Source organism: Mirounga angustirostris, unplaced genomic scaffold (assembly GCF_029215605.1).
Source record: "Mirounga angustirostris isolate CCGP_5_RB_7025 unplaced genomic scaffold, mMirAng1.0.hap1 SCAF_1, whole genome shotgun sequence".
Taxonomy (NCBI): Eukaryota; Metazoa; Chordata; class Mammalia; order Carnivora; family Phocidae; genus Mirounga; species Mirounga angustirostris.
This window is the reverse complement of record NW_026991709.1, coordinates 56,920,752-56,936,042: the sequence shown is the minus strand read 5'-3', so window position 1 is coordinate 56,936,042 and position 15,291 is coordinate 56,920,752. Positions and strand designations below refer to the sequence as shown.

The following is a 15,291-nucleotide window of genomic DNA, read 5'->3' as shown; positions in this document are numbered from 1 at the left end:
CCAACTTTAAGTACATATCTGACGGCTGGTGCATAATAAGCATCATCTTCCAAAGTGGCAACCTTAATAAGCATGGACCTGGAAAAATAATGCCTAGGCGTTTTTCTCTGTAGATTGATTGGAACAAAGGGTGGCAAACTATGGCCCCCAAGTCAAATTCCACCCACTGCCTATGTTTGTAAATAAAGTTTTACTGGAACACAGCCATGTCCATTTGTTTATGTATGTCTATGGCTGTTTTTGTATTACAACGGCAGAGCTGAGTAACTGTGATAGAGACCATATGGCCACAAAGCATACAATATTTACTATCTGGCAGATAAAAACAGAAAATGTTTGCTGACTCCTGGAAAAGAAGATGTTGATAGGTTATTCTTAATCCTAGATTTTGACAATGGGAAACATTTATTTTTCATTTATTGAATATTTCTATTTTAAGATATTATTCTGCCATATTTAACACCACACAGCTTTGTAATCTGAGGGGTTCTTGGCATACATATCCTTACAGTGTCTTAGGAAGTTGCTACTGCAAGATTTGTATTTTAAGATGAACTCTTTGCCCTGTAACAAAAATGATGCATAGCTTTCAACATGAAACCTGCAGCCAAAAAAAAAAAAAAAAAAAAGGTCCCTCTGGTTTCAGATTGTCCCGTAAAGTAGAAATTCTGCCTTGGTCAAAACAAAACTCAGGGGTGTAGAAAGAAGTGGCTAAAACCTCACAGAAAAACACTATTTCCCAAAACTCAAAAGCAGAATTTAGCAGAAACATATGAGCCAGTTTTTAGGCCATTACATTTGCCATTGTGTTGTAAGGGATTAAGCTGCTGGCCTAAGGCAACTTCATGGGCTCCTGAGTGTGTCCCCTCTGCAGCAGGCCTGGCAGGACACTCAGGACCACCCTCATGGGCAGCAGTGGCCAGGTGTCTGTCTGTCCCACAAGGCAGCTGGTCAGTTCTAGGGCTTCCTCAGAGTTCGAATCAGCCCTTAGCTGGTCCACCTAGAAATGAACCAAACTCCAGGCCTTGCTAGATCCTTGCTTCTCAAAATGTGGCCTGTGGCTTCTCTTAGGAACTTGTTAGAAATGTAGACTCTCAGGCCCTGCTCCTCCACCTCAACTTAGTGAATCAGAATCTGCTTTTTAACAAGATCCTTGGGTGATTTCTATGTATATTAAAGTCCTTAACTGATCAGTCCTTAACTGATAAAGTCCTTAGGATACCTAGGATCAGTCAGGGTTTGAGAAAAATCATGAAATAGGAAGTATTTGTCTGGCATATTCTTCCTCAATATTCAAGTGGTTCTCTTGCCCCACTGCTGAGATATCCCTTTTTAATCCTTTCTCCATATCCCAAAATATACATGCACACTCAAACACATATGACTCATTAACCCCTAACTCTCTCTCTATCCCAAATGGAAATCCATTTAATGATGAATAATAGCTGAAGGTGGCAAGGACATTACTTACCCCAGGGGGTATTTGCATTCAACTTTTGTTTTAATATTTAAAAAAAAAATCCCCTCCACCTCAAAACAAAACAAAACAAAACAAAACAAAACAACTCTTTGTATATGCCAAAAAAATTGACCTTACAGTGCTATAATTTTAGACATTCTGATAAGCTAGGCCAGCAGTGAAGCTACTCTGGCCCCTCCTGCTAACCTAGTAGTCTTTAAACTTTAGCAAATGCCTTTAGGCTATGTGATTGATTAACTTTCCTTTGAATATCTAGTTCTTTCATTGTTTCCTAGGAAGAACAGAGCACTCCTATACCTCCTGAAACAGGAAGCAGACCCCCTTGCACAGCCCCCCAGCACTGAGATCACTGAGACAACCTCTCTAGCTGGGACCACCAAGTCTGCACATCATCAAGAAATGTTACAGACTACCGCACTCCCTTACCAACTAACTGTCCTGAACCCCTTTAAAAATCCCTGGGCCAGGCAGAAACCTTGGAGTTGGCTTTTGGACAAGAGTCTGCCTTCTCCCCAGTTGGCCAGCCTGCTGAATAAAGCTCATATTCCTTTCCAGTCAAAACTCCTCTTCTGAGTATTGGCCTATTGAGCGAGGGGCAGCCAAACATGCGGTTTGGTAACAGCAGGGTAGGGTATTTTGGAAAGAACTTTTAAAAAATATATTTATTGTTGAATCACAGGAATCTGTAGGCTCTGGTTACTCAAACAGCTGCCTGATGAGCCACTGATCACCCTATACTGACCCCTCTCCTTTTCTGAGTTTACTAGAATAAGAATCACTGAGCATTTGAACTTCCTGGGAGACTGTGAGGTAGGTGGGGAAGGAAGCATCTCGGAGGACTGTTAGCTTGCAGGCTTCCAACTCTTCTCTGGGAACAAAGGGGAGCAAAAGCTCCACTCCTCTTACTAAATCTCCTTTTTGCTCTGTAATATTCTCAGAATTTCTCTACTTTAGATTTTTCTTCTGTATTTTCATCTCAATATCTGTCAACAATAATGGCTTGATAAAGCAATAACTCTTGCACAGGCATCAGAAGTTTTCCCAGAGTTCATAAAGCACCCAGCAGTACTACCACAAGCAGAAAGAATGTTTGGAAGTAAGTGTTTAAGAACTTACAACAAGTAAGGGAGTATGATCCAGTGATGACATTGCTTTCCAGAGTCTCAACTGCATCTTCTAAGTCATTCCCAAAGATACATGCTAGAATGTGACTAGAATGTAACCTATAATTTTGGGAAACTGAACTCTTCAAGATTTATTGGCTTTAATATTTGATCACAGAGGATAAAAATTCATTTGACAATTTAAAAATAACCATCTGCTCAGAACCTAAAATTATATCAGATCAAGGGCTGTCCTGTAAATTGGAATTATGGTGTGCTTTGGGTATCAGGATCAGTGCCCTTCCTTATTATCCTAAAATTATTCATTATTTTCTGATCTTAAAACTTAGCATAGTTCAAGAGAATGAGAAGACAAGCCACAGACTGGGAGGAAAATATTTGCAAAAGACTCAACTGGTAAAGGACTATTTTTCGAAATATACAAAGAACTCTTAAAATTCAACAGTAAGATAACAACCAGCCTGATTAAAAAATGGGCCAAAGATTTTAACAGACACCTCACTAAAGAAGATAAATTGATGGCAAATAAGCATATGAAAAGATGATTCACATAATATGTCACCGACCAATGCAAATTCAAACAAAAAGAGATACCACTACACAGCTACTAGAATGGCCAAAATCCCTAACACTGACAATATGAAATGCTGGTGAGGATGTGGAGCAACAGGAACTCTCATGCACTGCTGGCAGGAATGCAAAAATGGTGCGGTCACTTTGGAAGACAGTTGGGAGGCTTCTTACAAAACTAAACATACTCTTACCTACAGTCCAGCAATTGTACTCCTTTGTATTCATTCAAAGGAGTTGAAAACTCATGCCCACACAAAAACCTCCACGGGGATGTTCACAGTAGCTTTATTCATAATTGCCCAAACTTGGAGGCAACCGAAATATATTTCAGTAGGTGAACAGATATATAAACTGGTACATGCATAAAATGGAATATTATTCAGTACTATAAAAAATAGGCTATCAAGCCATAAAACAACATGGAGGAAACCTAAACGCATATCAGGAAGTGAAAGAAGCCAATCTGGGAAGGCTACATACCGTATGATTCCAACCATATGACATTCAGAAAAGGCAAAACTCTAAAGACTAAAAAAATCAGTGGTTGCCAGGGGTTGGGGTTGGGGGGTAAAGGATGGATAGGTGGAGCACAAAGGATTTTTAGGGCAGTGAAAATTTAAGGCGGTTTGAAGCCACTGATGGGTACATGTCAATATACGTTTGTCCAAATCCATAGAATACACAATACCAAGTGTTGAATCATAAGGCAAATTGTGGACTTTGGGTGATTATGATGTGTCAGCGTAGGTTCATCAGTTGTAACAAATGGACCATTCCAGTGTGTGAGGCTGATAGTGAGGGAGAATATTCATGTGTATGAGAGGGTGTATAGGAAATCTCTGCACCTTCCTCTTTTGCCGTCAACCTAAAACTGCTCTAAAAATAAATAAATAAAATCTTTAAACCAAGAAAAGCTCAGTTTTAACAGCAGAAAAGATTGGAAATTCAAACATGGTTCTGTGATGGGATTTAGGAATTTAAGGTTGTTTTGTTTTCAGCTCACGTCCTTAGAGTCTGCCAAAGGTACTGGCAAACTATGTGAGAACCAGTTACCTTTACCCTATTCCAAGCCTGTAGCCCTTAACTGTGTCCAGCCTTCTAGAAAGGAAGTGCATTTATTTCTGAGGGAACTAGACAGAATTGAGTATGGATGTTCCAGTGTAAAGCCATGACCATTTCTGAGTGATTAACTCAGAGTTCTCAGTGTTTGTGTGCGTATGGATATACACACACACAGGCAGTATTATAGGCATGATGCCACTGTCCCAGATTCAGAATGGCACCAGCTCCTGAATAGTGGGGATGGATTTACATTGAGACACATAGCCTTCCCATCCAAGGTTCCCAGGAACCAACTGCCTGCATTTGTGAAAGGGCTGGGTAGGACCCAACATGCACGACAGTGGCCTTGAAACAAAGGGAAACTTTCCCTTATAAGCTATCCTGGGTTTTATGAGTATGTCACAGACTACAGAATCTCTGAAAATAGGAAGGCGCTAAAAGACGTTAATGGTCCTGCAGAGTTGTAATAATGGCTAACAAATCTGCTTAAGTATTACTTTGCTGTTAGATATGCATGTTTGATAGTTGTCATTACAAACTTCTATTTTTTATAGGCAATCTGTTGTCGCTGTATTTGTTGAGACATTTGTTCACATCTTTTATGCAGTAAAATCTCTATTATTTGGTCAGGTTTAGAGTAGTGAATATTCTGGTTAATCAAATATTGTGATAAGTAGAATGATCCTGCATATCAATTTTCAAGTCATAAAAATCTTCAATGTGCCAAATTCTGTGCTTCAACCTAGGGGCATGAAAATCATTAGGATACAGTCCTTATCCTCAAGCTATTTATATCTCATACATGGCTTGTCCATTCCTAAGTATTACAATTATAAATGCTATATATAATTGAAGGTTTTTTGTGACTCAGAAGGGATTTTAGGATTTTAAGAACCTCTCTTGATCATCAATATATTAGTGTTAATTTTCATTATATGGTACATTAACAAAAAGTTATTAAATGAAATTGGAAAAAAAAATTGCCATATTCACCAGAAATTCTCAGAAACAGGAATCAGCTACTTTTTGTTTGAAGAAATTCTTTTAAGCAGAGTCCCACTGTTTTGTCAAAAAAGTTTTGATAGTATGAAATTTAATAATTTTGAGTTGTGTAAAGAGTTTTCCGAGATTAAAATACCATGGAAATAATGAGTGGTTCTATTTGTTCTAATTAGAAGTGTTTTGAGCTTATGGCAGTCTTGGCCACCCCTGGTTGACCTTATTAAATAGACAACTCACCCAAGGAAAAAGTGATCTTTTCAGATGAGATGTTCCACACTTTATTTCCGGGGACTGGAGATAGGGCCATGCACCAGATGGTCAGGTTATTTGATTGGGCTGGTTTATTACCATACACCCTTGTCAAAACAGACTTCAGCTCCAAAAATCCACCTTTGATTTTTCTCTCTTCATTAGTAATGTATATTCCTACAGGACAGATTCAGAATAAGATCAGTCACCAGCGATTTCTCTATGAGCCATAAAATGATGTCAAGGCATGGCTGGGGATGGTTCAGTTTACAGTAACAGAGTCTAAAATGGTCAAACCACAGCTTCTGCACACTGAGGGTTTATTCCAGCAGGCCTAAACTGTTAACCAAAACTGTTTTGCTCAAGCTCCTGCATGGTATTGATCAATGGTCAAGGTACAAAATGTATTGATTAATAGTATTGTTTTATTTGTGATCATGGGTCTGAGCGGGTTGGGGGCCGGTTGTCCTCATTCACCAGCATTGTTTATTGATAACAGTGAGACTGATGATTTGCACCTAACCTGGGCTAGAACCTGGTAAGGCTCTGCTGTCGAGTCTGGCTACACAGCAGGAATATGTCTAAGTAAAATATAAAACAACCTCAACCAAGACTCCATTTTGGGCTCCCCACTTCGGAGCTGTTCTGTGCCATGTTGGTCGTCTCCCCGCCCTTTACAGAGAGCCCCCTGCCTGATTTCCCTGCCCCCCTTGCTGTAAATCTATACATGAGATGTATATCCTTACTTTAATGGTGTTGTTATATTTTATCTTTTTCCTGAAATAAGCTGGAGATTTATAACCGTTGTCATTTTGGGTCCTGTGAGTCTCCTTCAGAAATAGAAACTGTTTAACTGCCCCTGTTGGTCCAATCTCCAAATAGCATACATGGTAGCAGGAAATTAATTTAAAACCATCTGTCACTGTAGGCCTGAACTTTCTGAAATCTCATAGCTTTTTTACACTACAGGCTCTAAATGCTAATTTTGAAGTTGTTACTTGCCAAAGTAATAACTAAATGCAGTTGTACCACACTGTCTGGCCTCATCGTTGGGAGGGTAACCAGCACATCAAACCAGGGCTTACTTAACAGGAGAACATATCTATAATGACCTTTAAGAGATATTTTCAGGATTGCATCAATCATTATTATGGGTGAATTGTTTTCTAAGTGAATAACAAAACCAGTAACAGTCTCAAAATGAATCAAGTGGATCGATACAATCGTTCATCAACATGAACTTTTTATTTTATCAGTTAAAAATAATAATGTAGCAAGGGCTATGGGACTCAGTTACTGTTGAAAACATATTGAGCTTTGAGAAAAAAAAATGACTCAAGAGAAAGGAGAAGGGCTGTTGTCCTGGGCAGGGAATGTCTGGGATTGTTCTGGCAGGTGCTGCCCGTTCACTACCTATGAAAAATACGGCTTTGTATGTTCTCACCTGAGCTTGCCTCAATGTGCGTTCCTGCTCCAAGAATTTTCAATCCTCCTGGAGGAGTTCCTTGTCATAAAGCCCAGTCCTTTATGTATACTTCCTCTAGCCTTCCCCACCCCACCCTACTCAGAGCCTTACAAGAACAAGTCGAAAGTATTTGGTTCTTGACTTAAAGCAGTGGTGCTAAGTTATTTGAACTAAATGAAATTATTAATAAATGTATGTTGAGTTAAACTTTTTTGCCATCATATAAAAGATCTGCTTTTACTAACAGTTGAATAAAACATTAGTATTTATAAGCGAGTTAAAGAAGTCAGGTGTGGGGCGCCTGGGTGGCTCAGTTGGTTAAACATCTGACTCTTGGTTTTGGCTCAGGTCATGATCTCAGGGTCCTGGGATCAAGCAGGGAATCTGCTTCCCCTCTTCCTTCCCCTCTATTCCTCCCCCTGCTCGCACATACTCTCTCTCTGTCTCTCTAAAATAAATGAACCTAAAAAAAAAAAAAAGTCAGGTGTATTTCTTAATTCTGGGAAATGTGACCCACACTGATCCTCTTGGAGGCACTAGATGCGGTATCAGAAAATGCCATCTGGTAGGCAAGATGATGTTTGTTTTGGAATTAGAACTGTCCTTAAATGCCAAGATCAACTTGGGCAATGGCAATTTCTATTCTTCCTTGTTTTCTTTCTTTCTTTGCCAAACCCATTTCCACTGACTGATTTCCTTACCTTCTTTTTCACCTTGAGGAAAGCCTCCTTCTATAAACCACGTGAGATTTGCTGTGGGAAATACATTCCTCTGGGAGCAGGTAAATGTTCTCTGGGGGTGAAGGCAGAACATAGAAAGGCTTATTTGCAAATTCAGAAGAAACTGGTACCCCTTATATCCCCACCAATTGTCACATGAGGCAAATTGGCAGGAAACGATTTTCTCCACTTTCAACAAAGCTGTGTTTACCTTTCAGAGGTTATGTGAAAATGTGAGCTACAAATAGGCTGTCTCCTACAGAGATGTCATGATTTCATGGCTGGAATCATAGGTTAACCTATGAAGAATCTAGGACTAGACTAATGTTGCAAGTCTGGATTCTGGGTTCTGGAGAAGGGAGATCACAACTCTATATAGGAAGAATAAAATAATACTAAATGGAAGCCAAAGACTAGAAAGATGGAAGAAGCTCTAACAGTCAGAGGCCAGAAAAGAATATTCTGTTATACTAAAAGCTAAAAGACATATGCATTTTGGTTGTTTCCACTTCCAAAATAATGTAAAGTACTATTTATAGCAACAACCACAGAAACCATTATTGTAAATATCTCACTTTTGACTTGTAGAGAATTTATGTAATTGATTTTTCATTTTATCATCTTAAAAATCCCATAGGGCAGATAGGACATGCTTTATCATTGCCATTTGACAGATGGGGAAACCAAGGCACCAAATCACAAGGGTGGTTAAAGGGAGTGGAATGTAGTTAATGGCACAATTGGGAACTCTTACGCCAGTCCCAGTCCAAGGTATTTCCTAGTAAAACACATTGTACTGAAACAATGTGAAACTGAAACTGAAAGAGACAGAACAGGTAGCTTATGTTACAAAGCCAGAAAGCTTAGAGGTAGGGTCAGTTATGTTTTATTTCCAATACCATATTTGCTCTTTTTGAGATGATAGTTTATTTCAACAGCCTGGTGAAAATATCCTTATTGGTTCCTCATCATTTTATCTGAGACACTGCAAAATTATAATGCCATTCATAGTTATCTGTTTTCTCATCAAGAGATATATGTATTTTACATATAACCAGCCCTGGTTCTTAGTTCTCAAATATTTTCCACAATGGATGGATTCACTAGTTAACTAGTAAAGAACAATGAACTATATGTAATACTTGGTGTGCCAATTTCCCCACAGACTAGTTATACCCAAAGAGTTTGGTCCTGAGCAGAGTTGAAAACCACATTTAAGGATGCTGAAGTAGCATCTTTCTGGTGAGGTCTTAGTGAGGTGCAGTTTAGCACCCTCCCATACATCCCTACAAAAAGCCCAAGGAAATCATGAGACTTTCGGAGGGGACTATCTGTGGAATCCAAAATGGTAGGTAGTGAACACTGCAGCTGCCAGGTTTTCCACTCATTCCACACTTGACAATGGGGACACGTGCATGCATCAGCAATGCAGATCCATGACATTATGTCACTTTTTGTCCTGGAAAATCAAAAGTAAAACCAGGTCCCCTATAATATGTTCTTATTTAGTAAAGAAAAGAGAGTTCAATTTATTTAATCCAATAAAATGCCAAAGATTGATGTTTATCTTCAGGTGGTCCAGGAAGGGATGTAAGAGTTACAGGAAATGAAATGTTAAAAAAAAAAAAAGTGGTAAAGGTTTTTATTAATGCCAATACCTTTAACCACTCCCATGACTCATTTTCTCCATGCTCGGTTAACCCACCATAAGATGATGATATGGTAATATCAGGAATAAGTAGGGGTTCCATTATTTTATAAAGGCAACATGCTTACTGAAGAAATCTCTTGTCAACTAAAAAAAATATTAAAAAGCTTTAACTCTGTGGATTCTCTGAATTCAGATTTTATGGAGTGAGTCAGATTTCAAATACTCTCTACCACCTCCAGACTGTGTTCTAAGATTTTTGTGTCTGAATGTGGTTCTCGTCCTGAACTCCTCCCTCCCAGTCTCTCTAAAATTGAAAAGCCACAGACTTAGCTAGTTCAGACTGAAGTCAAACCTCTTATGAAACATTAAGTTTTTAGGGTTTTGCTGAGCAAGCAGAGCTACTGCTGTTCGGGAACTTCCAAATGAGTAAGAAGAAAAACATCTTAAACTAAAAAAATATATATATGAAGTAAATATGGACAAGAGTCTGTGTGACACACCCACGAGTGTACACACACACATCCCTCTGTTGCGAAGTCAGAATCACTCACTCACTTAATGTGTGGCTGCCGCATTCACGACCAAGCCAAAGAACTGGTTTCTCCAACACACACTGTTCTAAGTACACACGGAATACATGCGCAATAGCACGAAGAATGATGTCGTAAGTGGCAAAAAGTATTTGAGCAGTTCTGTAGGAGAGCAGAGAAGGGTGAACTCTGGGAATAACTTAGTGAATGGAGTTATATTTTGCAGACAGGGAAGACATGGGCCTGGACTCCACAGGTGGCCTGTGGTGGAAAATAGTGGGGAATTCACAAAGGTGGATAGATGGAAAGGGTTCGTAGGCCGACATGTGAGTTGGGCATGTTGTCCTGGCAGCAGAGGGAAGCCAGCGGGAGGCTGGAGCATGATGAGATTGAGGAGTCAGGAAAATTGAGTCCACATCTGGCTGTAAGAATGATCCTTTCCTTTTTTCCGCAGATGAAATACTGAAATGCTGACCATTTTGTAAATTAGCCCAGATTCAGTTTGCCTAAGTTTGGGCAGAACCTTTTCATAAGGGCTTTCCATAGAACCATTTAAAAAAACATTTAGCTTTTTAGTTTAGAAAGAGGAATCTTCTTTTTTTTTAAAGTTCCCCTATTTGCTTATCAACTCTTCGTTTCTATTTGGAGTCTTTCTTCCTCTCAACATTCTTTCTTCACTTGAAATTTATCTTTCAGTCTGTTTTCTACTGTCATTTCTATCTTTTCTTCTATAACTCAAGCATTTTTCTTCCACAGACACCTTCTTCAAAATGTTCCTGTCTCCTCTTGGTAGGTTCTCCTTCCTAAATATACATATATATAAATATAGTATTTATGTAAATATAAAATTTTTGCTTAAACTGTGACTATTCTTTTATTTCACTCCAACTGAGAATACAAGCCAATAGCGATTGAGCTTTTCTAATTCCAGTTACATAATATAATAAAAAGCAACCTCAAATCTGTCTCTCAACTTGTCATATTTCTTTAAACTTGGGAGGTTTCCTCTCACTTAATCTTCCCTTTTCTGCAAGTTCTTTGGCTTTTCCACTGACTGTATTTACAACATCCATAGTTTCCAAACCCAATGTTGAGACTCACGGTCTGACAATTGGACAAGATATCTGAAAGCACAGATGTCGTTGAGGCCTGTGGTTTCTCTGCTGAAATCTCACCCTTCCCCCACCCCTTCCATATTTTCCTTTGCTTAAGAGGCCAGATGATGGAGTTATCTGGAAACAGAACTAAGACTTGTAGGTGCTCGACTTACTATTTTATTACCAGCCCTGTGCCAGGAACCTCTTTTTTCGGGGGTGTGGAAGGGGGGCGGAGAGAAAGTTGGCATCTGTGTGTGGGCAGGCAGGGACACACCCACTTGGAAAAGAGGCATCTCTGGAAGTGGGAGGGAACAGGACTGTAGGCGCCCTCCTCCTGGGGGCAGGAGTCAGCTACTGGCCACCCACAGCGTGCAGGAGCCCTCACCCAGTACCAGAGCCTCAGGCACACCTTCAGAGCCCTGCTTGCCCGTAAGTAAGTACCCACTTGAAGGGCTGGGGGTGGGAGTGTTTCCTAACTCTTTGCGGTTGCTAAGCTTGACGAACAAGGCTCTCCATTACTTAAGAAATGATCCCAAAAAGTAGAGAGAGATGTCAGACTATTTTTTACAATGTAATTTAATTGTCCATCTATTTATTTCAATGGGGGTGAATCAGGCAAGCCCCCGGAGTAAGCGGCTGTCGGGAAGGTCTTATCGGCTCTTGGCTTTGCAGGTGATGGTGCACGGGAAGGTGCAGGGTAAGCTACTCGCTGAGGACCGTCGGGCGACAAGTCTGTGGAGATGTGCTCCACCTCTCCCTCCTCTCTGCATGCCAGTTCCTCCTGCTGAAAACAGCTAAGCCTGCTGTTCGGAATTCTTAGAATCTCAGCCCCAGAGGGACCTCTCTAGGGCCAAACTGACCTTACACTGGGAACTTTATTACCCAGAGTTTGGACTCTCTGTTGCGACAGTTCTCAGGAAGTGTGGGTGTCTCCCACCATCAGCGTCTCTCTCTCTCTCTCCGGGGCGTGCTTCTCCCTACTCTGAGGAAGGCCAGTGAAGCCCCAGCCCTGGACGTCGTGAGCAGCCCGAGGGTTCGGAGCCTCCAAAACCCATATATAGGCATCCAGGACACAGAAACAGTGGAAGCAGCCAGGAGGGAATCAAGAGAAAACCTAAAATTTCCGATGTTCAAAAACTCGGGGTGGTACTTAATGTAGAGAACACTGAATTCTTTGTGATTCCTGGACTCATTTGCTTTGCCTTTCTGGTCTAGACAAGAAGGGATCAATACATATCTGGGGCCTGGAGGGAATGTACACGGGAGCCTCAGAGGCCATTTCATGTGGCTCTGACTCACCCTGACTCTCTGTGAAGTGGAAACTTCACACCACTCAGTTGTGGCCAGCCTTTGACCTTTGTTGTGAATCCCCAAGAGTTACCACAGTCCCTTCCCAATTACTCATTTCACTTTAGCTGTGGTTCAGCTAAGACTTCTGGCTCAAGGAAAGCTGTAGAAGAGGACACAGGATGAGGCGGGAAGAGGAGGAAGAGGAGGGAACCAAGATGAAGGTAAAAAGAGACCTAGAGATGAAGGAGGAAGAGGCAGTAAGTGAGAAGGGAGAACTAGTTGGCCCTTTCGCAAGCGCCATGCCTGCCCCTACACCCCACAACAAGGGCACCCGGTTTTCCGAGGTATGGGAGTATTTCCACCTGGCCCCTGTTCGTGCTGGCCACCACCCCAACCAATATGCCACCTGCCGCCTGTGTGGCAGGCAGGTGAGCCGTGGCCCTGGGGTGAATGTGGGCACCACAGCCTTGTGGAAACATCTGAAGAGCATGCATAGAGAGGAGCTGGAGAAGACTGGCCATGGTCAGGTGGGGCAGCGCAAGGACCTGAGGCCCCAGGGGCCCCAACTCCCCATGGGTATCGAGGGCGACTGGGCCCGGCTCCTGGAGCAGGTGGGGGCCCTGGCTCTGTGGGCCAGCCAAAGGGAAAAGGAGGTGCTTAGGAGGGAGAGGGCAGTGGAATGGCGGGAGAGGGCAGTGGAAAGGCGAGAGCGAGCCCTGGAGGAGGTAGAGAGGACCATCCTGGAGATGAAGTGGAAGCTGAGGGCTGAGAAGGAAGCCTGTCAGAGACAGCAAGAGCAGCTTGCCGTGGCTCATCCCTTCCATTTTGTGTAATCAGCCTGGGAGGTATCTATTCTGAAAACACAGACTGAGGCTCACAGCAAAGAGCCACGTTAGGATAAATAGAAAGAAAGGATTTGTGTTTTTAAGAGAAAGAGTGCATAGTATGAGTTAATCTCAGTAGGTATCAACTGACCAAACACTTACCTACAGGGTCCCTAAAGCTGTCCTGACCAAAACTTCAAAATGTATTAACTGAAGATAAAGGTTGTTTTGCCACCATGGGTCTGTGAGTTTGGGTGCAGAATCTACTATCCTGCTATGTTGCTGAGTGAAAATAACGGGATTTATGCTCTGCACTTGGTTTTGGTGGAGCTGAGGGTTCTGACAGTTGAGGCTGGTCAGGTGGCTGGAATGTGCCTACATGATCAGCTCACTCTAAGAGACCCCACCAGGAGTGGAGCTTAGGCTTCCTGGGGCCCAGGTGTTTGCAGACATCCTGGTGGTGAGTTAAGAACTGGGTACAGAGCTTGTTCTGTGGGGCCCAGCTGTGGAAGGACATAGAAGCTTGCGCCTGAGATCTCAGGCCCCATCCAGTGCAGGTCTTTCTCCCACTGGTGCTGTGTTGTACTGCCTGCTCATATTAAAGCTGTGTCACCAGCAGAACCTGTCTGAATCCTGTAAGTCTTTTCAACAACCTAACACATACGTCAGTAATGTGTAATCAGCACAGAGAGAATTAAAGACTTTTCAACTTACTCGGATGAAACATTAAGAACAGAGGATATAGAAACTTATTCATAAATACTTAAAAATATAATCCAATTTCATATTAAGGTCTGTTAAAGAGGGAGTTCATGAAGAAGAGATGAGAGAAACTCAGGAAGGAAAAGAGAAAGGTAGAGAGATGGGGTGAGGAAGGAGAAATAAAGAACAGAGGCAGAAAACCAAAAGAAAAAGGGATAGAGAATAAGTGTGAACACAGAAGAGAGACAGATTCCCACCCCCCCCCCCAACAAAAATTCACCATGAAAAGATGAGAGACCATGACTGAGAGACTGAAGGACAGAGAACATTTTCCTAGGTTCTGAGGTCAATTTTAACACTTAGGTTGCTTTTGTTTTGTCCCGACAGACCACTCATTCATTTGAGCAGTAGTTTTGGGATTTTATCCTTGTCTTTGAGATGCTGGCTGCATGCCAATTCTTCCCTGTTTTTTCTTTTTTTTTTTAATGTTCATTTTAAAATACTCAGAGATGGGGTGCCTGGGTGGCTCAGATGGTTAAGCGTCTGCCTTCGGCTCAGGTCATGATCCCAGGGTCCTGGGATCAAGCCCTGCATCAGGCTCCTGGCTCAGCGGGGAGCCTGCTTCTCCCTCTCCCTCTCTCCCTGTTCATGCTCTCTCTCTCTCTGTATCTCTGTGTCTCAAATGAATAAATAAAATCTTTTAAAAAAATAAAATACTCAGAGATGCTTTGAAAAAAGGAAACCTAATAGTCTATAGAGAGAGAACAATTCCCTGGGCTGTTGAGAATATGCCTAATATGTTCACTCTGGAATAGAAGAAAACCAACTGGCAAGGACTGTGGCCTTTGTGCTGGAGCGACTTTTATTTTGAATGACTCCTCTAGAACCTAATGTTTTTTATTTTTTGTTTTTACTGGGTTGGGGATGGGGTGAGGGGTGGTGGGAGCTGGGGAGACAAGAGCTAATAAACACAGTCTTTCATTGTCTCGTAAATAAGCCCAAGCCCTTTATGGGCATCAACCTTCCAGAAAGCGGACAGGATCCTGGTATAATAATGGCTTCTTGCCTCGCTCCGTCCTTACCTGTGTGTGGCTCCTTCTTAGCGCTTGTTCTTAGACTGTCAGCAGCTCTAACAGCCACATTTGTCTTCCCTGTGAGCTGTGTGTGGAACAAGCACAAGTCCAAACACAAACTTGTGAAAAACCCAGACTGTACTGCAGGCTTATAATCTCCCTTTTTGTTCTAGCAAACTGCCTGATATTAGAGATTTCACTTCCCATATGAATTCCCAAAGGGGTATGGTGCCATTTTTAGGGCCCTCTCCAGCTGCGGTGAAAGCTCAGGGACTCACCACTGCAAATGAAGATGGCCACTGGGAGTCCCATGGCTGGACACTGGAAATCAGAGCCTTACTGTGTCATAAGATGGAAGGATGGAAGGAAGGAAGGAAGGAAGGAAGGAAGGGGAAAAGAAGCTCTAATACCTAATCTTAAACACACACACACATACATTTGAAATGGAAT

The 15,291-nt window shown here is 41.8% G+C and overlaps 2 protein-coding genes across 2 annotated transcripts in view; one reads left to right on the top strand and one right to left on the bottom strand.

The window, feature by feature from the left end:
* Positions 1–15,291, bottom strand: part of CD96 (CD96 molecule) — an 87,874-nt gene that overhangs the window by 29,719 nt on the left and 42,864 nt on the right. The window contains exons 6-7 of the mRNA XM_064588141.1: positions 7,657–7,747; positions 5,479–5,667 (exon numbers count right to left, since the gene is read on the bottom strand). Coding sequence (XP_064444211.1) covers positions 5,479–5,667; positions 7,657–7,747 — 280 coding nt within the window. The remainder of the gene's footprint in view (positions 1–5,478; positions 5,668–7,656; positions 7,748–15,291) is intronic.
* Positions 11,278–13,751, top strand: ZBED2 (zinc finger BED-type containing 2). Its single transcript, XM_045902832.3, has 2 exons — positions 11,278–11,385; positions 11,625–13,751. The coding sequence occupies exon 2, from the start codon at positions 12,422–12,424 to the stop codon at positions 13,073–13,075; it is 654 nt and encodes a 217-aa protein (XP_045758788.1). The 5' UTR covers positions 11,278–11,385; positions 11,625–12,421; the 3' UTR covers positions 13,076–13,751.

Coding starts and splice junctions, on each gene's coding strand:
- ZBED2 (XM_045902832.3), top strand. CDS start 12,422: ATGAGGCGGGAAGAGGAGGAAGAGGAGGGAACCAAGATGAAGGTAAAA.